General features: G+C 37.6%; 1 protein-coding gene and 1 long non-coding RNA gene across 2 annotated transcripts in view; both read left to right on the plus strand.

Moving 5' to 3' along the window:
• Window positions 1-3,844: 3,844 nt before the first annotated feature.
• On the plus strand, window positions 3,845-12,572 carry LOC134488394 (uncharacterized). The gene is made up of 4 exons (XR_010066967.1): window positions 3,845-4,000; window positions 6,853-6,900; window positions 11,046-11,096; window positions 12,528-12,572. It is a non-coding gene; the product is annotated as an uncharacterized LOC134488394 (long non-coding RNA).
• A 1,838-nt stretch (window positions 12,573-14,410) lies between these two features.
• LOC134491952 (triadin-like) overlaps window positions 14,411-26,206 on the plus strand; it is a 29,809-nt gene continuing 18,013 nt past the window's right edge. The window contains exons 1-4 of the mRNA XM_063296085.1: window positions 14,411-14,459; window positions 17,529-17,567; window positions 18,354-18,404; window positions 24,189-24,215. Coding sequence (XP_063152155.1) covers window positions 14,411-14,459; window positions 17,529-17,567; window positions 18,354-18,404; window positions 24,189-24,215 — 166 coding nt within the window. The remainder of the gene's footprint in view (window positions 14,460-17,528; window positions 17,568-18,353; window positions 18,405-24,188; window positions 24,216-26,206) is intronic.

Genomic DNA, 26,206 nt, shown 5'->3' on the forward strand with positions numbered 1-26,206 from the left:
CCCTCGCATTTGCAGCTTGCCTTTTGTTTTTTGGGGTGAGGGTAGGGTCGGTCAGAGGGACTATGGAATTTGTGGAAGACCACAACTGGTCCTTCCCAAGGTTGCTGTTCCCATCAGTAAGCCCTGCACAGCTGATGGCACCTCCCACCATGCCATCTTAGCCTCTCTTTCCTTTCCACTTCCTAATTCTCCTTCTCTGTGAGCTTACCTCTCTGTGTCACTCCAGCCAAGGGCAGATCCTTTCCCTACCCTGTTACCTTCCCTCCATGGCCACTTCTGTTACCTCTGCCTTTCCTGAAGACCACCGCTACTGCATCTGACAGCAGCAGCAAATAACCACAGCACCTGGGCACACGGGGGAACTATGAACATTCAAATGGAGAAATAATGCTCTGGTCTTCCTCTCACATTCTAGAACTACATAAGAAAGAAAAGCCAATAGAAACAGACAAAAATGCTTTTATTTTTTATCCTTTGCTTCCCTGAAACATAAAGATATTGATTATCCATGTTCAAAATTTACAACAACTAAAATGCTTCACTGTTTTTATTTTAGCCAAAGTGCCAAAGAAGGATGTTCATGTAAATAAAACTGGTAAGCCCTTTGTAAAAAATAAATCTATAAAATTACACTTTTTATTTTTAACACCTAGTATACATTAACACATGGCTGTGGAAAGGAGTATGCAATGTAACAAGTGACTAAAAAGTGAAATTTTAAAAAGGAAACTTGGATAACAGATTACATTCTGCTTCCTGCAGGATATCTCTGAAATTACATTGTATATCCTTGTTTAAAAAATAAATAAATAACTGGGGGGGGGGGTTGTGTGTGTGTGTGTGTGTGTGTCTGACAATCTGGTATTCTTCAGAATAGTTCTAGCAGGTCAACTTTTATAAAACATGTTAATTATTCTCCAGCCAAACTATGCAAATGTGATATTTGATGTGCTGAGTCTCTTGACTCTCTGATCTTAAAAAGCCATTTTGAAATGAAAGATTTACCATTTGCTCAGGGGTGTGTGTGTGTGTGTGTGTGTTTTATGTATATGTATATTACTTGATCCTTAATGGAAGAAGAACTTTCTTTCTGGTGCTGCAATTTATGGTTGGTTCTCAATAAGCTGGATGGAGGGAGAACTTTGCTCCTGAATGTACTACAATAGACTCTGATAACCACAATTCAAGAAGCACAGCTGTTTATTATATAGGCCTGTTGAGGCAAACTTTCTCATATAAAAGGGCGGAGATTTTTACCATGCATAATGCCACATACTATTTTATTAAGTAGTTCTGTTCCCATATTGGAAATGTGCAAACTGCTCTGTGGATGCAGTTCTTATATCACTGGAACAAATACCACATGTGTTGTCCAATTTTTTTTTTTCAAAATGTTGCTTTGTTTTATAATAGTGCTCTATTATTGTACATCAAAAGTATGTGGATGAATTTGAATACTTAGCAAAGACTAAGTATTCAAATAATTTATCACATATTGGGTCATCCTAAAAATCCCATTGATTCATATCTAAGGAATATATGTAGAGCTTTTATTTTACTTACAGAAGCTATAGTAACTGAGAACTGGGTATAATTTATATTATAAAAATTATATAATTGCAGATATTTTAATTGTACTGTACAGATACTGTACAAATTCAGATACAGATACTATACCTATCACCATTTTTTAAACTTCAGAATGATGCAAGAAGATGCACATAAATCTTTAGCAAGAATGTGTATATTACGATGGATTTTTTAAAGTTTTCCAAAATATACAGTATGTTACATTTTATATCTATCCTATATCCTACATCCCTCATCTGACATGAAAATAATTCTGGTTTACACCCACTAGTTTTATTCTTAGATAAATTAAACTGGTTTGGGGCGAAGTAAGTCATGTTTGCCTCAAATCTTTCAGAATGCTTCTACACATCCATATCCAGTCTTCTTTTTCTTCCTTCTTCCCATGATAGTCTTGGAGAATTCTATACAAGCTTAGCCGTCATTGACCCATGTTGTGATTATCCACCCTCACCCACCCCAGCTTTAGAGGCATATAATGAATATACTCCTGCAAACCTTTTCAAATCAATTAATTAATTTACAGGGTTTATAAGCCACTCCAATGCATTGACTCTTGAGTGGCATATAACTCCCCAATATATTACTGGGATTAAATGCAATACAGATAAAATTTAAAAACAAAATCATACATGACAATAACATGAAACCTCTTAATACTCCCTTTTGGGCGTGAATGGTGCTTTTTTTTTTTTGCCATATTCATCATTGGAGAAGAAGTCAATTATTAATCAAGATGACAGGAAAACCTGTTTTTTTTTTTTGTTTCTTTTTGAAGCGTTGAATCCACCCTTCAATCCTAATCCAGCAAAAGTTGTTAGTGTGTACAAAAAGTTTATGCTGCCGCTTAACACATCTAGGTGGGAAGATGGAAATTCACACATTTGATCACTGCCATATGCTGGAAAATATAAAGACGTATGCCAGGTCCACTCTGGAACTCTCCCATTTCTGCTTGTTTCTGTTCACTTAGCCATTCATCAGCACTGTCACTGTGAGCTTTAAACACCTTTCAGGCACAGCAGAAGGCGGCTGTGAAAATTCCATGTAACAGCAACATTTCCATAAATATTTTACTTTTTGTTTTTTGTTTTGCAGTGAGCGAATAAACACATAAGCCCGAAGGCCAGAAATTAAAATGTCCGTATATATTTCAAAACCATGTAGAATCTTAAACCATCTCATGACGATTGATGCAGCTGCCGCATATGGAGTCAGGCAATTGGTCTACCTACCCACTACTTCCTGCTCTATCTAGCAGTGGTTCTCCAATGTTTCCAGAAAACATGCTATCAGTGCCTCTTTTTAAAAGGGGAGACACTCATCATATATTTCCTGGTGCTGCAGATCCCCACTAAACAGTCTTCAAGTTATTAGATTGTGCTCTGTTGGGAGAATCCACTTTTGTTGGGATCTTTCTGGAAAATCTTTAAAATATTTTTCAACCTTCTTCTGGAAAGAAAAGATGCCATGAACCAATAGGAATGTGTCTGTTTTTCTTTTACAACTATGGCATCTCTGATTCAGAAATATCTTTCTCTTCTCCTTCTACCAGGTTCATCCCTGGTTGCTTTTTTAAAAGGAGTTGAAAATATTGCTTCTTTCTACATGTTTTGATGCTATGGTTAAATATTGGGTTTCTCATGAGGATTTTATATGCTTTTAAAACTTTTATTGTGGTTTTATATTGGGTAGTTACCACTTTGGATATAGTGCTATTCTATACAAATAAATCTGTATTGTAAGAATTCTGAAGTTCTCTATAGTGTTCAGACTGTCTTCTTACTTTATTTGCAGCTATTGGAGGAACTCATAAGCCAAAAGGTCAGGAGTATTGTTTCCTTTTTAAAGTTTATATATTTATATAGAGAATGCTGTACAGTCTGATCCCTAGCCAATTTTCAGAGAATCGGTTGTAGAGACCTTCATTTGTTTTAATAATTCTGAGAGCTGGGTTTGTAGTGCCTCATGAGATCATACACTCTTTCTTTGCACCTTTGAAAAGAGTCAACCACTACTGCTTTTTTGTTAAAAGCATTTTCAGTTTTGAATTATCATTTATATTAAAATACACAATCTATAGTTGACTTCCTTCACTAAATTACTGAGGAATATATTACAGTTCCTTGTTAACTCCATGTTAACTCAATGTATGAGCGGCTGTTTTAGACTAAGATCAGTTTCCTTTTTTATATAGATGATACATTAATGTGATTTGTGGTTTTTTAAAAAAAAGACTATGGATTAGATGTATTATGATTCTGGAATCAACATACCTTATGAATTAGCAACGGTTCTAGTGCAACATGATTTGTCTTTTGTTCAGTCTATGCTTCATTTTGCTTATATTCTAAATTTGCAGAAGCTGGACAATTCAAAGTGGAATCTCTTGCCTTTGGGGCAAAAAAAGGTAAATCCCTTGGACCAATAGACATAAACTTTAACAGATTCTGATTTAGAACTTAGTGTTTTTATTTGATATATGCTTTTATCTAAGTGCAGTACAAAGTCTCCTTTTTTTCAGAAACAGCAATCCTGTGAGGTAGATTTTGCTGAGAAAATGACTGTCCCAAGGTCACCCAGAGCTGAGCTTCTTTGGCTGCGGGTGGACTAGAACTTGGGTTCCTGTGTTCCTAGTGCAACACTTTAAACGCTACACCACACTGCCCTTCTTACCTTTTTTGGTTTCAGTTTCTGCTTCTGGCTTACTGTGAACAGTTTTATAAAACAAATGTTATAAGTATGTTGTCAAACATTTCATAAGACAACATAATCAAGATGTTACAGAGTTGAACCTTAAATTTTATTTAATTGTGGAACTTTAGATGACCAATGGTATTCTGTCAACTTCCAGGAGGAAGAAAAAGATAATAGTGTGATGGTCCCTTTTGGTCTGCTAATTTGAAAGCTGTCCAGTTTTTGAAATCTGAACTTTAACTTATTAAGAGTTTAGTTTATAAATAGCACTTTCTTCAAGTAGTCAGGATCTTATAAATACTAATTCAGATATGATGCTGAATTAAAGTTTCGAGAAGAAGCTTAGAAAGCTAAGCTTTCAGGAACTACATGTTCTTCTCCTCTGCCATGCTGCAAAGGGAAATTTAAAGAATAATTTACTTATCTTTAAGATGAAACTTCAGCTTCCAATATCATTAAAAACAGAGAAACAATGGTTAACAGTGGATAGGTAAAACAGTGGATAGTTTTGGATTCAGGTAACAAGCTAAACTGCGATCAAGAATAGCAACAGATGCTTCTAGTTTATTTCTCACAGGGAATTTCTTTCAGGGAAGATAAGAATGTAGAGAATATGCAAACCCCAAGAAAGATTAAAGTCATTTTTATAAATGTAAATATTTATATCAGTAATTCTTGCAACAATATATCTGCCAGTATGAACATTATAATGTTACATTTCCTAGGGAATACTCTTATTGGGAATAATATTCTTGGGAATACCTGGTCATTTGCATTACATTTTCTTAGTGGCTTATAATCACAAGTTCAAACCATACAAAAAAGTTTAAATAATTGGCATTAAAATGAATTAAAATTATCAACAATTCAAGTTCTGTCCAAAGTGCTTGACCCCAAGTTGCCATCAGAAGAACTCAGTAGAAACTGTAGGCAGACTGCCTCAGATGTTCTCAGTGAGTGGGGAAGATGGGAGAATCTTGTAGAAAAATGTATCCTCTGTCAAGACATGGAGAACATGTAAGATAATAACCAGAATTATGAATCTCATCCAGAAACAATCTGACAGCCAGGGTAATGCCTACAACAGAACTGTAAAATGATCTCAGTTTTTCAAGAGACTAGTCCAGCTTCTGAGTTCTGTAAAAACTGAAGTTGCTGGAGCAGTCACAAAGGCAGACACCCATAAAGCCCAAACAGTAGTAAAACATAGAAGTTACAGTGCATGAATCACTGTTTGTAGATTTTGTTTCAAGAAAGGATGCTGTTGGCATATTAGCTGAAACTGACAGATTGACTGCAGCAGGAGCCATTAACGTTATATATTGCTGACCTTAACTGAGATTCTAAGCTAAGCAAGAAGGGGTCTTGTTAATACTTCGATGGGAGTAGGCTAGAGTGGGAAACAAACACTCAGAAGAAAGCAATGGAGAGTCATATCCATATTGCTTCCAACAAAACAATGTGGCTATCTCCAAAGTGATCAGTTTAAACACGTCTCAAAAGAAATTATATCAGCCTACAGGTAAAACAACTTTTTGATCACTATATATTTAGCACACATTACTAAGTCTACATTTCTTGAATTATGTTTGTAGAATCATAGAAAACAATGACTGGAAGGGATTGTGGGTGTCTAGACCAGTCCCCTGTCCAGTCTGTTACAGCATTCCTGACAGATGGCCATCCAACCTCTGTTTAAACTCTTCCAGCAAAGAGACATCCACTACCTCCCAAAAATGGTTCTTACATTATTGAACAGCTCTTAGCATTAGAAGAAATTTCCTGATGTACAATCAAATCTACTTTCTTACAGTTTAAACTCAATGATTTGTGTCCCATCTTTGGGAACAACTTTGAATAATACTGCCCCATTTTTTACATGACAGCCCTTCATGACAGCTCCTGGCAGCTTTAAGATGTGTGGACTTCAATTCCCAGAATTCCCACCCAGCATGCTTCAGATACTTGAAAAGAACTGTTGTTCCCCTCAGTCTTCTCTTCTCAATCTAAACATACCCAATACAGCCTTCCAATCATTTCTTGTAGGTTTTTCCTTCATAGCATCTTACCATTTTGATTTGACTGCTCCAAATATGCTCCATTTTGTCAATGTCTTTCCTGAAAATGCAGTTTCAGAACCAGATGCAACATTCTAGGTGTGGTTTGGCCAATTCAAAGTGGAGAGGAATGATGACCTCTTGATCTTAGTACTGTATGTCTATTGATGTACTATACTCTTCTACGACTAACTTCAGTAGGATAAACATCCAGATAAATGCATTCAGGTTGACCAATTTACTGTAGGATTTTATATCACTATAATTATGATGTTCTTTTTCTCTCTGAAGTTGTACAAGATTCTAATCTACTTGTAGATTTCTTAGAAGACACAAACATAATGTTATTGCATAATTTTAAATTTTCTGTTATGATCTAATCAATATTGTGAAAATGTCACTTCAGATAAGTAGTAGAGATTTAATGCTTTTTCTAAAGGCCTTTGTTTGCATGAGACATTCTCTCTGAGACCAGAAGTGTTACAAGTACCTTATCTTTGTTTTGCAGCATTACATGAAAAGAAAGAAGAGAGACCTAGGAAGGCAGTGGAACAAGGTAAAAAGAAACTTAGTGAAGCTGATATTATCTAAAGCAAGTGTCAGAGTCGTTAAAAAAATACACATTTCACATTTCAAGAAATGGACAACCTTGAATTTGTCTCTTTAGCTATCTCTGTGAGTAGTCTTTTCTATCTGTCTGGGAAACATCATTCTGACAGAATTCAGTTTGTATGTACTCAGATGCAGAGACAAAATGTAACATTTTATCTAGACATGTCATCTTTTGTGGCCTAAATTCTTTTAACCAACTTGATTTGTGGCATAAATGCTTTAAGTGAGATGAACACTCTGTGGCATAGGCATTATTCTTTGTGTTATACAATATCTGACAGAAAGATGGTGAAAGCAGTATTGCAGTGTTGTGCTGCAAGCTCTGCCCTTTTTGTACATGCATGCAATGTCATGATGCACGTACAAAAGAGGCAGATATTTGTGTCATGATGCTGCAACCCTGCTTTCATAGTTCTGCCTTGTTTTGTCTCCTTCCCTCTGTCTCTTCCTCAAGGAAAACAATTGTTTCTGTGGGAAAAGTGAGGAGACAAATGTAGCCAGCTCAGCCCCCTGAACATACCATCTCCATGAACTCAATGACAGAGTCTAGTTGCCTTCATTCTTTTCTGGGCTGCACCATGTGACACTTGCATCTCAAGGCCCAAGGAGTAATTTGTCTCAAATTGTCAGCTGGAAGTGTTTGTGGAAGCAGGATAAATATAAGCAAAGACTCCCTCAATTCAAAAGTGATTTCTAGGACATGTACATTGTATTTTTCTAGGCAGAAATACTGAATTGGTTTGTCACTGCCTTTTTTACCAGGGGTACTTGTTCAACTTCCCAGTCTATTTGACAACCCTGGAAATTCCTGGTTTTCTCCCATGAAAGTATGGATCTCGTCTAAAACCACTTACTTTTCTTGAGATCAGCCCTAGTCAGGGAGATTCTGCCACTTGCTATAGGCAGAAGATGTATGCTTCAGTATCAACCCCCAAAGGTCCAAGGTAGACTCTGAAGCCGTGCTCATGCCTTCAAAGGAGTGGGCATAAAGTGTGGGTTTCTGATTGCAACAGGGGATTCTAAATATTTTCAACATTGGCTTGGAATCCCCTTTCAGACCTTCCCTCTTAATGCCATGGTGGAGGTGATGAGAAGGTATGGGCACTGGGGCATTTCTCGTACATGGACATCCTCCTCACTAGAGACAGAAAAAAACCATATGTCGTCATCTTCTTAGCGTTTTTCCCATGCTATGGCAGGGTCTGCTTGTCGGCATATCCATCTCCATTTGGCTCAGTCCAAGGAATCTTCAGGAGTGACATTCACACATTCCATGTCCTCCTTAATGCAGTCCACCCACCATTTCTTGGGTCTCCAAAATCCATATGTAAACATCTCTAATTTACACCTCTAGGCCAGTATGCAAACTGAATGCAATTGCCCTTCCTTTCTCACATTTCTGCAAATTTTGTGACCATTGTCCAATTTAGAATATTGTAAAGAGATGCAGGTACATAAGAAAAATACTTGTACAAATGTAAATATTAAATAAAAACATTTACTAGAACAGGTACATTAGGGGAAGAGCAAAGAAGATGCATACAGGAATCTATACTGACATTTAAAAATGCAATTGTTGCAAAAAGAGGATTGAATTAACTTAAGATGGGAAAATGCACATTTTTGACGGTTTCATCTATCCCTGCTCTTCACACCCTCCACACTTTGGCCACAGGCGTTCTTGGAAAACATGAGTAGCATGTGAGTAGCATGCCTCAAATCTGAACTCATATTTCAAACACTCCTATTTAGCTAATCTAATCAAAATCTCAGTGATGATCTTTCCATTTCAAAGTTGCTTTTCTGAAGGGATGTGTCCTAACAGTCAGGAACCACACTGAGAAGAGGAATAGGTCTCTAGTGTTTATTACTGCTACATTAGACAGAAAATCCTAACAAACTGAAGAAGCGTGGGAAAACCCATACCGATAAACCCCAAAAGTCAAGGCGGGTCTGTTCTGTGTCTCTTTGAATGGCTGCTCAACTCCTCAGGACTACGCATGCGTTTTCCCCCCTGGATAGGGGCCCCCTCCTGCTCACCATCCGTGCTCATGACCGGAAGCACTGATAACAGAACCAAAATAATAGAAGAACAGAGATTTTGGCTGCTTTCCATTTCAAGGAATGTGTCCTTGAATAATGTTAAGAAGTGATCAGTGATCAGGCAGCACATCCATCTTTTCAGTTGAATAAAATAAGCTCAAGCTTGCTGTTCTGGTGAGGGTTCCACTGCATTTTCAAAACTTATATAATATGGCTAAGAAAAGAACATTAATGGACTTTTGCTGAGTGGTGGTGAGATGCCAGTCTGAGGGTTGTTTTGTTTTGTTTTGTTTTTGCACATGCAAATTGACTTTTAGTCTGATGATTTTCATCCCTTAAGTTCAATAAATATATCTGTTCATACAATTTCCTCTTAATCATATTGTCTTAACTACTATATGAGGAAATAAGGGATTATTATTTTTCTCATTTCTTCTTTCGCGATAAATCAAACCCCAGAGAATCAAGTAAAGTGTGTAACAGTATGTATATATTTTGTGCATATTATAAATTATCTGACAGTATATTCATGAATAATATTTCTCCATGTTTTCATTCTTTTAAAGTATTACAAGATCATCTCAAATGTTCATTAAGAATAAAAGTAATTCATTTGTTTTTTAAAAATAGCCCAACTATGCTTCCCAAATGGACAGTTAAAGAAACAAGAAATGATGGACCTGAGTACAATTAATCACACATTAGATTGCACAATGTCAATATTGTATTTTACTATTTTCTTATTTTGAGCTTAATTATAATGTCCACAGCTTAGCAGTGACTGCACAATTCTTTGTACAACAGAAAAATATCAGTCCTTGTCACAATTTTATTAATGTGTCAATATATTCATTATTTGTGAATAATACACCATTATATTAGTGGTGCAGTACTTTCAATTTTTTTCTAGATTAAAAAGTGATTTTCTATTTCAGTTATAAAAATGTTATAAAATATATGCTTAAATTTTGGAAATGCATAAATAATACCCAAATAGATTATTATTACTTCCAACAGAAAAAAAGAGTATGAATTCTCCTTGGTATTACTGTACAACCATTTTCTGCAATAGCAATATATCTTGTTGTTTTGTGGTTTTTATATTGTTTTTTATGATTTTAATTTGCTTTGTATTTTGCTGTTAGCCACCCAGAATCCTTTTAGAATAGGTGTAGATTACGAATGCTGTTAAATAAATGAAATCATAAATATGGCAGCTAAAAGTTGGTAAGATACATGTCAGTTGTCTAGATAATTAAATGAATCTTTGATCTGACAAAGCATAACCATCCTTGTATATTAATATATCTGGACATTGTCATGCAACTAGGAAATTATTTGAGTATCTAGTATCCGTGGGGTCTTGTCTTAGCAAATAGGTTCTACAACTCATTTGCTTGGCATTATACTTTTCCATGGCTTTTAAAAGTCTTGCATTTAAAATGCCACATCAAGTCAGGCAAATTATAATTGAATGCAACTAGGACTGCTACAAGCTATAGCATTCTTTTATTCCAGTTGAGTGAGATACAAGAAGATCTGAAATGTCCAGGGGGCTTTCAAGACATCAGTCCCTGTTTATTTCTGTCCATCTATTTCTGCCCTTTTATTCCTGTTGAAGCATTACTGATCTTGGAATCTGAAAGTGTGCAATTCAGTGTGATTGATCACCTGTTGTTTATATAGTAGCAAAAATGTTTAGAGAATCAAGCCATAAGGTTAGGATAGTTTTGATGCTTATACTCAGAAGGATCTAATGTTCTTTTATAAACAGAATAAGTTTCACTGAAAGAAAGGGTGCTGTAGTCATGGAAGCAGTTGTGTAAGTGCAGTTCTTGTTCTGTGAACGCAAGCTATGTCCACTCCCAGCTTGAAAAAGTGAGATTCCACTCATGATTTTAACTATTGATAGTTACTACTGCTACTGTGAAAAGTATCCATCTCAAAACTCAGCTACAAAACTACATACCATTTTTGATGTAGCTTCAGTTTGGGATTATTAATTGCTAGATGTGATTAATGTTTGCTAACTATGCTTCTACACAGAGCCTGAGAAAGAAAAATTAATGAAGACCACAGAAACCCAGAAGAAAAAGGGTAAAGAAATACATTTTTAAGCTTATTTTTAGACTGTGAAAGTAGTGAAGAGACCTGGACAAAATCCTTTTCAAGCCTGTGGAGTTAACAAAGAGACTGGACAAGCTTATCAATGGGAATAATAATGATTGGTATTGTTTACTTGATCTAGCTGTATATAGTCTTGTTACATTAAACGGAGGTTTAAAAGCACTCAGATTGATTGATATTCTGATCAGATTACAGATGCAGCTAAGCATTATCTTCAGTACTATAAAAGTTCACACTGTACAATTAGAAATTCAGCACCTGGAAATAATCAAATACCTTAGTGTATGTGTCTGTCTCTCTGTAGATGCCTGCATCCACACTTACTTCTCTAGGGATAATTCTGATATAACATTGTCTATGAAAAGGATACTAACTCCACTACTATTTGCTGTCAGAACTAACCCTATCCATGGTACCAGTAGCAGGACTTTGGGGAAGAAGTCCCATTCAACAGAATGAACAAGTACCCATCTAGATGCAGCAGAGATACACAATGCCTTAAGATCATTACGTCCACAGTCCTAATTCTAGGACTCTGGTTCATGATGTTCTAGATGCCATGCTTACATAGGGACAAAGTATAAAATATGTGGTTATAAGCATCATTAAGCAAGATAGAAAAGATGCTCAATTGAGCATCCCCATGAGAGATTTGCCACCCTAGAGATAAGTTTTCAAGCCTTCATTATGAGAAAAATAGAGTTTGTTTTAATGAAAAGCAACATGTAAATATATTTTACTGAAAAACTAAATACATTTTACTAAATAGGCTAATTGATTTTAATTTTAAAAATTAGACAATTTTTAAGGGAAACGAACAGTGATAGAAGAAAGCTCGAAGAGAGTACACACTTTGGGGGAAAGAATATTGTTCCAATGTGTAATAAAAGAATGGGGTGAGAAGTTCCTTCCTTAACTACATTAAATAACTAGCTAATTTGGATTGGTTCAAGTAAAGTTTCTGCTTAATGACTAACTGGGGCCTCTCCACTGACACAGTACATTCATCATTGACAAGTGAAAGAAGATTTTTTGATGATTTCCTCCAGACTCCTACAAGCTCTCTGCACCAACTTCCATGTAGCTCCTTCCCCTAAATCTAAATTTGACAAGGATTACCAAAAATCACTCCTCATTCTTCTGATAAATATCCACACAAAGGAACATGGCTGATTCCTAAGATATAACTAAAATACAGAATGAATGGAGAGGGAAAAATCGATCAAAATATTTCTGAGACCTCTTAACTTTCACATATTTTTTAACTTATATTTCTGGTCATAATAGTCATCAACTTCCATTCTTGATGGCTGCATCTGCATATGTATAAATGAGATATTTTAAACAAGAAAAAATGCAAAACAACACAGAATGAATGAATGAATGGATATGTTTTCATAGATATCTCAAAAGAAAAAGTGAAACCTATTGCTGTCAAAGGAAAAGGTAAATATAATTTCTAAGATCTTATTCTTTTTTTAACTAGGACTATTTTAGGATTTCAGAAACTGTTTTGTTCTTGCTAAAGGGGTTTAAGATAGTTATATGAGGAACATTATATGTAGGACTAGAGAATAGACTTAGTGTTGCTATCAAACAAAAGAGGGTCCTTAATTTGTTATTGTCCACTTTTTTGGTGCAACTTTAGTTTACTTTCATCTAATGGGTCTTCCACATGTTGGGTTTGCACCACTCCCAGCTGGTTCTGAACCCCTCTGAGCCCATCTTCTTGTGATTTCTCCTGGTAGCTGGGTTGATTTACTTCTAGTTCTGCTACAGTAGTAGTAGGAGCCACTCTGAAGCAGGTTTTCAGCTCGAAAAACTGGATCTTGGGAGTGGGCTTGCAGGGAACTTTTGCATTATCCTCTAACTGCCTTCTGATCTCCAGCTACCTTAGCAGGTCCTATAAGATGAATGCTGTCTTGGCAGCTTCACATTTTACTTGTTTGATTGATTGAGCGATCAATTTATATGGCCCCTTATCTTGCAAATTGTGACTCTGGCTGGCTAACTTAGGGTTAAAACAAAAAGACAAAGAGTAACCAAGCAAAAATAAGAAGACAATAACATTGTAGTGTACCCAAGCCAAACCACAATCACAATCCCAACCATTACAAAACAGACTCTTGTAACACCCTGGGCCAATGCCAGGGGAACTGAGCTAATGAAGGGAATTTTCCCTTCACTGGCTCAAGTGAAGTGGGGAGAGGTGAAATTGACAACAGTCTACTGTATAGGGTTCCCTTCTGTCTTCCTTCTCCTCTGCTTCAGGAGCCTGAGGCAGGGCAAAGATTTTTGTTCCTTGCCCTTAGTGTTGCAAGATCAATCGCACTGAAGACAATTGTGGGTTGGTTTCAAACTGCTTTTGAAGAATTGCAGAATATAAATGGTGATGGAGTAAGGTGTCCTTAGCTTTTACATGCCTACAATATATTAAGCTTTGCTTTTCAATCCCAGTCATCCTTCACTCTACCACATTTAGGTATACATACTGAAATTTCATCAGGCTAAAAGCATAACAGTGAAATCATAGAATTTTTTATGTCAGCTAAATTATACTTCTAGCAGGTGCAATGAATTCTTCTGATTTTGTGATAAAGAAAGCATTCAGACTTTTTAATGCTAAATGGCTGCAAAGCCATGAACTTTGATGACAACAGTCCTCCTGTAGGTATATAATGGAATAAGTGATAGACATTCATAATATGATATTGCTTTATTCACCTTAATTTTCTGGTTTGCTTAAGTCCTGATTCAGCACACATGCTGACACTTGTATTACTATAGCTTAAGCATTGTGATTGTAGCTTTTAAAATGGGGACTTATACATTTATACTTAAGGCAAGGAAAGACATACTTAAATTGCACTTTTGCAAGCTAAGAAAATTGTATTTTTCAGAGGCAGCAAAATCAAACAGTGCAAAACTTCCCATTGCTGAGAAACAGAAAGGTAAATATATTATTATATTAATCAGAAGCAAAATGTATTTGCTTTCCTTCTCTGTCAACTTAAATGAGCCTTTCCCCCCCAGAATACATGAATTTTAAATGGCTGGTGAAGAAATACAAACAAGAATTTGTTCACAGTTTATGATTATAACAGAGATACCACCTAAATTTATTTAATTTGCCTAATCCAATCTCAGAAGAGTATGTCAGAGGCTGGCTAAAGACCATGTCAAAGTAAACTCAGTCTCTGAAGTTCTTCTGAATATTGGATCTGAGAAAAAATGGCTAGCTTCTTCTATGCAGTGTAATAGAGCTTGACACCAATGGGGACACCATGACCAATGGAAATACCTCTATTCAGCTGGAAAGGGAAGATCTTATGGGTGAATGAAATGAACCTGTATCTCGGGTTCATCTGTTTCTATTACTACAAAATATCAGTGAAGCAAGCACTCACACCTATGAATATATGTTCAATTTATACAGTATCTGAGATTTGGGGGAAAGGGAGAGAAGGTTGAGGTCACAGATGCTGAGCAAATCGATTGTGTGATATGTGTGCAATTTTTTGTTATTTAGTGTTGCATGTATGGTTGGATCAGAGATTCAATTAAGCTGTCATTTTATGTGCTGCACTTTATATAATATAAATTGAACGTTTTTCAGAGCAAACATGCCCCTTGATTCTTAGCATGCATGTCAGGACATTGATATTTTGTCAGAAGAGTATAACTGCTGTGTCTAAACTGGCTGCAAGTGTCCGTACAGCTTGAGGCTTTGCTGGTCCTCCCATTCTTTTTTCATAATAGTAAGTGGCATGTCACATACAGTAGCTCCTATGACACAAGATCTGAGAAGTCATAGCAAACAACAACAACCTCAGCCTAGTGATTCATATTTCCCTTTGATATTTCCTCTACTGAACAATGAAACTGCATTTTGGCATTTCCATTAAGATTTAATTTTTTTCATTATTTGGGTGGTATCTCTCTTTTGCATTCAGGATCGATACAGTACATAGACTATCACAGCATGCACCTCTTTAATATAATAAAAACTTTATTTGCAAGGTGGCCACTTAATTCCCTGTGGAGACCAATGAATAAATAAAAAGAAGAAAAAGTGTGTATTAGTTGTATATAAATTATTTACTCTTAATTTTTATTTAGAGGTAGTACAATGTGATAAGAGAGGAGGAAGATGGTCTTTCTCTATCATCCCTTGCTGGGCCTGAGAGTGGAAGTGATTTGGGCCAAAGATGTGGAAGCCTGTTGTTGCAGGATGACTATTGAGCAGTAACAGCTCCCCTGTCAATTCTTGATTTTGCCTCTGACACCCCACACTTCTGCTTTCACCTCCTGGCCCAGAATGGTAAGATAAGAAAGCCCCCCCTCTATGCTGCTTGCCAATTCTGATTTCATTGCTTTCAGCAAATATTCAGTATGTGTTAGATACAAAATATCCACTTTGGGGACTTTTGTCAGTGAAACATGGGCTAGACATTTTATAATAAATAAGTAAATAAGCAACAAATAAATATTCCTTCCAGTATCCTTTTAAAATATATTACAAGAACTATCTCTAGAAAATTAGCACAAACATTTTGGGGGTCTAAAATCCAAAGTAAGTTACAGTCAATACATTACCAAGCTTCCCAAATACAGTCCTAAATCTGGAGATAGGCAAGAAGGTGAGAGGCCAGTTTCCTGGGAGAAGAAGTTCGCCTAGATCCATTCTGATGAATGGAAGATGGAAAGGAGTTAATTTTCACTAACTTCCTTTTTCTAGTTACTCAATAGTCCTATGTTTCCTCTACCTTTCTTTTTTTTAAATAATCTGCTCTGGGGGATTGGGGCACTGTCCATAAAAACACAGGAGGTAGTGCTGGGGTTTACAGATGGGATGAGGACCTGACAACATTTCCTTCTTTCACTGCCACCACCAGGAACATCTGTTGCGTAGTGTAACTTCCTTGAATGGTGTCCATCTGAACAAGAAAGAACAACTAAAGATGAAAGCCAAGACTATCCAAGTTGTAATGTAGGGGAAAATTAATCCTGCAATGGATTATTTATCCACTATCCTGCTCTTTCCCTTTCCAGATACCACTATTGAGTTTTGGTCCATGATAGACATAAGCAATGTTCTGAAATGTTTGAGTTCAAGTATTGCCATTTCCCAGTAACATGCTCAGGAGCACATACTTGAGAGACTTTTCTTCAGAAACCCCATAAGCCACTGCAAGTTAGAGGTGAAAAGGCATAGATGGTCCACCCGAGTATATGGCAGCATTCCCTTGTCTTGATCTTCCTATTTCTAGCCTTTTCATAAGAGCTGTGGGACCAATTTCCTTATGTCTTCTAGCCATTGTTTGTTTGCTTGCTTACCTCTGTTGTCTGCAAAAAATGAGGCAAGTGCACATTTGAAAAAATCACATTTTTTAATCCAAATTTCTCTGTTTTTAATCACAAAAAAGTTCATGTGGTTGAGGGAGTTCGTAAAATACTGTACTGCTGTTTCAGCTTTTCAAATGTTCTTTCCTGCACTGCTATGAAGCCTAATGGCATCTTTGCAACTGATAGCATGATGGATAAAACATACCCTGCTTCCTAAATTTGCACATTTTAAATAGCAGTTTGATATTCTCATTCATGCTGACTGTGCATGCTGCATCTGCCAAGCACGCTAGGCAATCTCCCAATTACGCTTTCTTGTTTAAATACCCACCTGACCTGAAGCAAAACAAAGTAATGGGTCATGGGTTGAAAGAGGCAATAAAATCAGGAGAAAAAGATCAAGAGAAGCTGAGGCATCAAACAAAACCCTGCTCAAAGCCTGCAGTATGCATGCAGTTCAGCTGTGGAGCAGACTGATAGTGCAACCTTATACACAGCTGTTCGGAGTTACCACATGAGCCAGCTGCCCATGTGAGCTGGACCTTTGACAGTGGAGTGTTGTAGCTTGTGTGGGAGTGATCATGTGTAGAGCCTAGTCTCCCCACACCAGACAGCTGAGCTGTTAGCATGGAGATGGTCTCTTCATTGTCCCTACCAGGCCAACTAAGGGAGGAGAGGGGTTGTGTGTTGAATTATACACATGGAGTTAATACTTGAGCAAGGCCAGTGAGTCCTTTGCATGCATGTTAGTCACCACTGTAACTCAATATGAAACGGATGTTACCAGATGGTGATGTTAAAAAGAACTGGGGGAGAGGGGAGAGGGGGGAGGCAATATGGGCATGAGTTCATTCTTCTTTTATTTTTTTTTCAATGGGTTATTAGCTCAATTTTCAGTCAGATTTATAACTTTACATAATCTTGAAAATGTTTGAATCAATGTAAATGGTTTTTTTCATGTAAGATGCTATAGCAAATATAAGAAATACATTCAAAATTAAGATGGGTTAACAATCCTGACTTTAAAAAGAAACATTTGTTTTTCTCTGATTTTAGAACCTGACATCAAAAAAGGAGCAAGTCCAGCTAAAACAGGTAACTGACTGATTCTAAGTAACTTGGATTAGAAGTGTCTGCTACAGCTTTATTAATTCTTTGGATAAATTCTTCCAACACTATACTGTTCAACCTGAGAAGCATGATTTCAGTTTACCAGAGTTGCTAATTTCTAATTATTCATTCATTTGTATTAATAACAACTATGTGCTATGTTCTCTTAGCATTAATAGGAGACCTTTAAAGTTCTCATTAATAGTTGACTGAAAGAGCTGTCTAAAATCATTCTATATTTAATAATTCTATAATTGTCTAAAGTTCTATAGTAAGTAATGAGGTTTATTATACTCCATACATAACATAAATGTTTTGATACCATAATGTCAAATCAGAAATATTTTGACAAAAATATTGTATATTTTTTAAACTCTCCACCACTGTAACTTGTTTTTAAACTCTGTAGAATCAGGAAGATTGGCCAAACAAGTGTTCCCATTTCTCTTATTTTGTCAAGGCAGAATAGTTTTGCTGTCGAAGATAGTAATTGGTAAAGAAATATTTATGGCTATTTCGGTTGTTACACTTAATGCATTGTAAAATCTTTCCTTGCTACATATATAGATTAAACAAACAAACAAACAACTCTTCCAATCAAATGGCTTTGGGACAAAGAGAAGTTATAGTTTTACACTTTTAAAGAGTTCTTGGTTGGAGAAGGCTGTTCTAAGATGACATTTCTGGCTTACAGCATAAATTGATTGATAGGTAGATATGTTTCAAAGAAGACTATTATTATCTCTCATATTTGATTTACAATTGTTTTAGCATCCAGCACGATAAAACAAACCAAGAACATTTCTCATCCTGCCATTACAGGTATGATTAATCTTTCATCTCTTGCTGTTTCTTTTTAAACACTGATTTGCTATTTTTCATTTTTAATTCATTATTGGTGAGCTAGAGTTGCTGTAGCAAGATGGGTGGCCACATAAATTGGATGGATGGATATGATAGATAGATAATAGATATACTGTAGATAGATAATAGATAGATACTGTAGACCTAATGAGAGAGTACCCTTTCATCTCTAAATATCTACTATGTTAACAGAATAGATACTGCAAAGAAGATGGGAAGTTGTGTATATGGGAAATCCCCTAATGCTTTCTAGGACAGTTTGTGTGCAGACTATCTATTTCTCCTACTACGTGCTATACTCAGAGGCATCACAGGATCCAGCACTTTCATCAAAATGAAAAAAAGTGGGTTGTACCATGGCAATGCAAGCTCTGCTCCTTTCATATATGCATGTAATGCCACAACACAAGACATACAAAAGGATAAAACTTGTGTTAAGGATAGAGCTTACATTTCTAGCTATACTATGATGATAGGAATGAAAGGAAGCATTTGGTTTGGAAGAGGGGGCACTCCAAGATATTGGCAGCAGAGATATGGGATTGCTACCACTTCACCACCATGCGAGGATATCATATTTTCACAACCATCCTAATTCTAAGAGTTCATGAAAAGAACATCTCTTTGCTTCTCCTGATGAAGGCCTCCACAAATGCAACATATCAATTCAACATAGTCCATTTGTTGAGTGTACTGGTTCAGTAGAGCCTAAAGTAAATTCCAGGAGAATCTTGACTTGGCACTAGGGATTATATTGTACAGATCAAAACCAATGGATAAACAAATCACCACTGCTTCTCTTGGTTTAGAAATAAAATGGATGGAAACTACAGTACCATCTTGAAAATGTTGCATTAATACATGTTTAATAATATATTTAAGATACTTTTCTTTACAATGTATGTAAATATGAACAGTAAGTGCTAGTTTTGAAATTAACCAATACAGTACAATATAATTTTTCCTCTTGATTTTTCCCAATTTCACTTGTAACTTCTAGCTAGGAGATTATTGGAGATGTCTTTGTTAATACATAAATGTTCTTCTGGAGGAGGACACAATGCCTCATTGTTTAAAGGAAGCAATTGTTAGACCTCTACTTAACGATGCCTTTTTGTCTTCTCCAGAAATTTCTTATAGCACAGAATTTAGCATCACACTGCCCCCTAGAAAGAGCGTATTATGCTTGTATTAAAAGCCAGTTTACTTCTACAAAATGCTAGATATTACCTTTAAAAGCCCACATGGCCTGAGTCCAAACAATCTGCCTCATTCATTGAGATCATCTCATCACTTACTGAAATCTCTACTTGCTGAAGGCTCATCTTGAGGTGACTTGGAGTCAAGTTTTTTCTATCACTATCTGGAAGGTGTTCCGTAATGAGCTGAGAAGATTGATCTCTTTGTTGCTTTTAAAAAGCCCTTTAAAACCAGATACTTCTGAACAGGCTTTTTATTATTTAAATTCTGGTTTTCATTTTTAAACTTTGGTGTTATTGCAGAGCATCAAAAGGCTTCAGGAGCCAACGGTATGAAAAGTATAATAAATAATGAATACAACAAAGAAATAAAACATAGCCAAGACTTCAGAAAGAATAACGCTATTAATGGCTACTAATCATATGCCTATAGATTACCTCCAGTATCAGAGGTAGGATGTTTATGAAAACTCAGGTCCTAGGTAATGTGAAAACTAGCTGGTTAGAGGCTGTGGAAACAGAATGCTGAGCTAGATAAGCCTCATATCTGTTCTGACAACAGGCATTGTTTATATTCTTTTCTTTGGTCATTTTTGGGGTTTCTAGCTGAGCAAAATTAATGATTCTAAACTGGTTGCTTTCCTCTCTTCACTGTATACACACACTCATTCATGATCCTTTTTTCTTCTCCTCTGTCTTATGCATGTTCACCTGCATGGACATACAATTTCATGCATGCTCTGTTAAATGGCCATCTTTTAAAGTTGGCATGCTCCTACGAATCCGAAAATATTTTCTGGCACTATGGCTCACTTGCTTGAACAATTTTCATTGGGAAACATTGCCTGTAGCTCATTTGCACACACATAAAAAGGATTGTGCATAATTAATACCCTTTTGACATTCTAGAAAGAAGAGACAACTCATAAAAACTTTACATGATTGTAAAGAATAGTGACAGGTGATAGGAACCAGGATAAATACCGTCCAACATTAATGACCCCAGAAAAACCGATTATTTTAATATAGGGACATGCTTCTTAAATACATGTACAGGAATTTTGACTTTTACAAGTCCCTCTGACATAACCAGAATAAAGTGTGATATTGTAGGCAACAAAAGGAGGAATTCCCTGAACTCTGCCTATGCCTTCTGTGACCATTGCAGTGACACTGGAACACTACCATTAATCTGCTCTCCATGGAACAATACTCTTGAGGCAGATGTCACTAGTTACCTTATTTCAGCTTTTGTAGATTTATACTCATGTCTTCTCTTAGCATTGGAATAGTCCCAGACAACAGCCAAGACTTTTCATTGTTGGGAAGAGGAATGTTGTAAATGAAGGTATTTACAAGTTTACTCATCTACCTACCTGGTAGGCAGCAACAAATAAGCAGCAGTGCAGAGCTGTAGCAGGTATCAAGATTCTGTCCTGACCTACTGTTGAACGTGTGCTCTGAAAATGAATACATGAGACAAAATAGGGTTAGCCGGCATATTTCCTCCCCTGTTGCCCAAGAATCCCTCTTCCTGAGCTAAAGGACATGGTGGCTGTGTCCTCATTGTGCTGATGAATTTCAAAACACACTCTCTCATGATTTCATAGCAACTGTGGGTCTATCTTAAATAGCTTCTCACCAAAATCATTCATCAAGGCTTTCTCTGTGTCTAGTGAGGCAATGATGACCTGGATATAGAAGAACGTCCTCCAGTTTCATTGTCTTTAATTAATTACTAATTTATGGCATTTAGATTGATTGAGTCTAAAGTAGGGGACCGTTTCAAGGAACAATCCAAATGTCTTTCTGATAGCTCTTAGGATTTTCTTGTTACCATGGCAGGCAATTCTGTCAATGCCTGGGAGAGTTCTGGAAAAGGAAAAAAGCCTGGGCAATTGACATGATTGCTCCTGCATGTCCTCCCCAAACAGTAGGGTCAATGAGTTTCCTGCTTTTTAAGATAATGGCAATGAAACAGTTGAAGTGATAGATACATTGACATTAGCATAACATTCAGAATAAGTCCATTGGAGATGTGAGATCTACCACATGTCTGTGTGATCACTGTCTTATGAAGCCTGTAAAATTGGGGGTGGAAGGGCTGAATAAGTAACGGGGCAACAGTGAATGCCTCTTTGAAACTAAGTATAAATCTATCCATAGAATCATAGAGATAAACAGAGTTAAGTCCAATTTCCTGCCTCCTGTGGGATCCAAATTAGAGCATTTCCAACAGATGGCTCACCTCCATTTAAACACATCTGGATATTGGGTTTCACTGTGTAATGTTCTACCATTCTATTGGAATGTGCCTTCTTGTAACTTAAACCAATCATTATATCTTCTGAATCCCATGATATTGGATAATTTCTACCAGGATGGCCACAGCAGGCAAAACTATTTCTATTTAGGCAGGCATTTTGCATTGTAACTGATTTGCTGCTAAAATAGATTGTAATCTGGTGGGTATTATTATGTGTTTCTTCTCAATGTTTAAATTTTATGTTTATATTCCAATATTATTTTATCTGCATTTTGTTGTCAGCAAATTTTTTGTGTTATGTTCAGTGGAAAGGTGGAATATAAATGTTATAAATTAATAGGCTGCAATCCTTATAAGAGCTTCATTGACCTCTAATATATGGAAAGGCACTTGTCCCTGTGGGGGAGGACCTCTTTCAAGACCTGGATATAGGCAATGAATCTCTCCTGGTTTTATTTGCTCTCCTAGTGATGTTCAGTAGCATAGACCAAGCACACACAAGTACACGAAGAGGTAGTTGCAATCTTTTACTAGGTGGGGTTTTAAATAGCAAGCGGCAGAGGGAAAGGTATGTGCAAACACACATACATACACAAGAGAAATCAAGCCCCCACAAGTCCAGCAAAGCTGCCTAAAGAAATAGTTCAAAATCCAAGGAGCAGGCACAAGAGTAGTCAGACAAAATCCAGGGGTCCAAAACATTGTAGCAAGGTCATCAGCTGGTCCGGGTTCAGAGTCACGGTCACATGGGTTCGAGCCCAAAGGCAGGGCTTCTTCCTAGTGAGTAATCTCGCAGAATGCCTTTGCTCTGCTCTCTTTGCAGCCTGCAGAGCTCTTGTGTTGGGAGGGGGCAGTAATTCTGTGCCTTCATCTTGGAGAGTGGTGGCAGCTGTCTCTGCTGGTTGCTGGCCAGCCCTACCTCCTCTGCCTGCTCAGACAGCAGTCCATCTGGTGACTCTGGGGCTGACTGTTCATTATCTGTGGGCACTTCTGGAGCTGGCCGCTCATCAGTCTCTGCCTCTGAGTCTGAATCTGAGCCCATCATGACATCTTGGATCACTTAGAGGGGCTGAGGATAGGAGGCATGGCTTCACAGTAGTTCAGCTCTTCCTAACCAGGCAATTCCAACTGGTAGTGGTGGGGAAGGAAAGACTGGTCCCTTGGGCACTCTTGCAGGGTGTCACGGAGACTGGTCCTCTTGATTCTGCATTTATATGAGGCTCTTGGGGAAGGTCATCACGTTTAGGACAATGTGTCATACATATGCTGATTATATCCAACTATACATTGCCACCATGGAGTTGACTTAGAAGGCCTGACCCAGTACTTGGAAGCTGTAAGTGTCTGGATGGGATGAAACAAACTGAAGTTGAACCCTAACACGATGGAGTTGTTTGTCCAGAAACCATCTCACTCTCTGGAGGGCTCCAGTGGACGGGGTGGCACTCCTCCTGAAAGAGCAGGTTCACTGCCTGTGTCCTCCTGGTTTTATGACTATGGCTGGAAGGACAGATGAGGCTCTGGCAAGGGGAGCCTTTGCTCAGCAATTGCAGCCTACCTAGAGCAGGATAGTAAGTCTTGCCTTTAGCACGACCTGGGTATACTCTGCAATGAGCTCTACATGTTGAAGACTACTAAAAAACTAAAAATGGTGGAGAATGTGGCTACTTGCATGCTTGTGGGTGAGAGATGTTACAGCTATATAACATCTATACTGTGGGCACTGCACTGACTTCCAGGAGGTTTCTAAGTACAATTTAAAATGTTGATTCTATCTGCTAAAGCCCTAAATGCCTTGGTTCTTAGGCACTTGCAGGACTACCTCCTCCAGGTAGGGCTGACCCATCTAGTTTGTTTCTCCCAACTGGGGATGATGAGCATTTCTGACTTATGGGAGGTGACATCCATGGGGACACAGAAGCAATGCTTTTCTATTATACCCTCATTTTATGCAAATAGCCTCCCTCAGGTGTGGCATCAACTCTGGGGACCTTTTAAAAAGCTGCCTAATGAGAGTTGTTCAGCAGGGCTTTTGAGAACTGAAGTTGCCATCATGGGTCTGGTGGTATATAAATAAAATAGATATGTCACATGAGTTACTATTGCCATAAATGGACTTTTATTGCATGGAAAACCATTGCTAGAAAATTACAGTATTGTGACTTTCAGCCATAGAGCTCAAATGTGTTTCATTTTGCAATCTTTATTTTCTGAAGATTAAAGGGATTCAAGAACTAAGATTCTTTATTTTATTTTGTTTTGTTTTCTATTTTTTAGGCAAGGAGGCAGAACATAAACCGCCAAGTAAGTTTCTAAACTTTGCAACTATTAAAAAAATACAGGCACAGGGATATTCTCCAGTGGGTTTTTATTGACAGTGGCAAACAATTCTCCTCTGCCTATCTCCTAAACCAGCTGTGGGCTTTGGGAATCCTCTGGAGCAGATCTGGGGGTTCCACAAGGAGGTACAGTGAGGGAAAGTTCTATTCACGTACAGATGGATGTTGCTTGTATTTTGCTCATTGAAATGTGGTTTTAGTCATACTTCTGCTGTATGGAATGGTCATAGTTGTGACTCCATATATGAATGTCACACCACTTGAGTAGACTATGGAAGAGTTTCCTATTATGAACTATACTATGAGCTTTCTGAGAAATAGAGACAAAGTGAATGTACAATTTGTCCCCAGCATTGACGATGAATAAATTACTTACTGTGAAGTACAATATTAATCCTGTTTTACTGACCTTGCAAATCTTACCTAGAAATGTCATAATATTTCTGAAGAAGCAGCCTCTCATAGAGAGGACACTGACCAGGGTTTTAACAGAACTAGACTGGCACACATGGAAAACCAAAGTTTTTTCACCTGCTTCATTTCATGGAGCTCCTCAGAGTAGAGTGGAATAAGGTCAAAAAGATGCCTAACAGAAGTGCCCTTCAGGTCACTGGGGAACTCCCCAAGCCATCAGGAAACCTGCTGGATCCATCAGACATCTGGGGCAAACCATCTTAATAGGTTCCTCCTCCCTGCAGAGGTTGGTGGCCCTAGTCAGGCCCATTGCCATGAGGAAGTGATTGCTCCCTGACATCTGCTCCGAGGTGAATACCAGATCTAGAGAGTGGCCGGTCACATGCATTGGGCAGTGATGACTGGGGAGAAGCTGCCATGAACTCCTGAGCTGTCTCTGATCCCAAGGAGGGGAGGTTGAAATCAACTAGTACTAACAGTCTGGGTCAATCACAACCAACCCTAGAATGAGATTGAGCAACTTGGTGAGCGATGCTGCCATGTAGCTGGGGGGATGGTACAACAGAAGCACCCTGAGCTTGTCTCTTTGGCACAGCATCACATGCAAGCTCTCCCATCTGGCTACCTATGGAAAAGAGCTCTTTGCAACAGCTAAGGTCTTCCAGTAAACAGTTGCCATACCTACCTCCCCTGATTAGGAGTGAGGCAAAACACAAAACCTGGTTGGACAGATCTCCTTGAGGTGGAAATGCAACCCCCCACTCCTTCATCCAGCCAGTCTCAGTACTACATGCCTGGTCTGTCTTCTCATCCACAGTTAAATCATGGACAAGGATAGTTTTATTACAGACAGACTAGCATTCAAGAATATTCACCTGAGCTTAGAGCACCCAGCAACCGGTTTCCTGGTTCTCAAGTTGAGACTGGGGGTGGAGGATGGGGGTGGGGGTTATAGGAATTGGAATAATTTCCAATCTCTTTTCTCCTGGAATTGCTGCCCTTGGCTCCCATCATATTTCCTCTTCCTGCTATGTAAAGCAGCTGCTGGGTTGTATCCAAGCTGCCTAGTCAGTGACATCCTCAGCTGTGCAATAAAGCTGAGCACGCACTTTCCAGAATGCAGATCGGTCAGTCAACTGGCAATTTCATTAGAAAGGGGGGAAAAAGTAACTTAGTGGAGGGAGGACTCTGCTTTCTTCAAGTCAACTATAATAATGTGACTTTTAAGATTATGTTTCAAGAAATAATGTTGAGCCTTGAAACAAAAAGCACTTATCTTATGCCATTTATTTAGAGGGGGGAAACAACAAATATGGTTCTTTCTTTGAAACAGATAGTTCATTTAGAAGAGACTGCAGTTATATTTGAAGTTTTATGATTCGTTTTTGTGAATAAAATTCAAGTGCAAGGAGCCTGCTCTGGATCAGGATTATTGCCTCTGATCAGATTAAAGCTATCCCACAGATCAAAGTTTCCTGAAACTTGTTTTTACAGAGCTACGTACAATTTACATCTAAATATCCTGTTATAGATAGGGACGCG

The sequence above is a fragment of the Candoia aspera genome, chromosome 1 (assembly GCF_035149785.1).
Source record: "Candoia aspera isolate rCanAsp1 chromosome 1, rCanAsp1.hap2, whole genome shotgun sequence".
Taxonomy (NCBI): Eukaryota; Metazoa; Chordata; class Lepidosauria; order Squamata; family Boidae; genus Candoia; species Candoia aspera.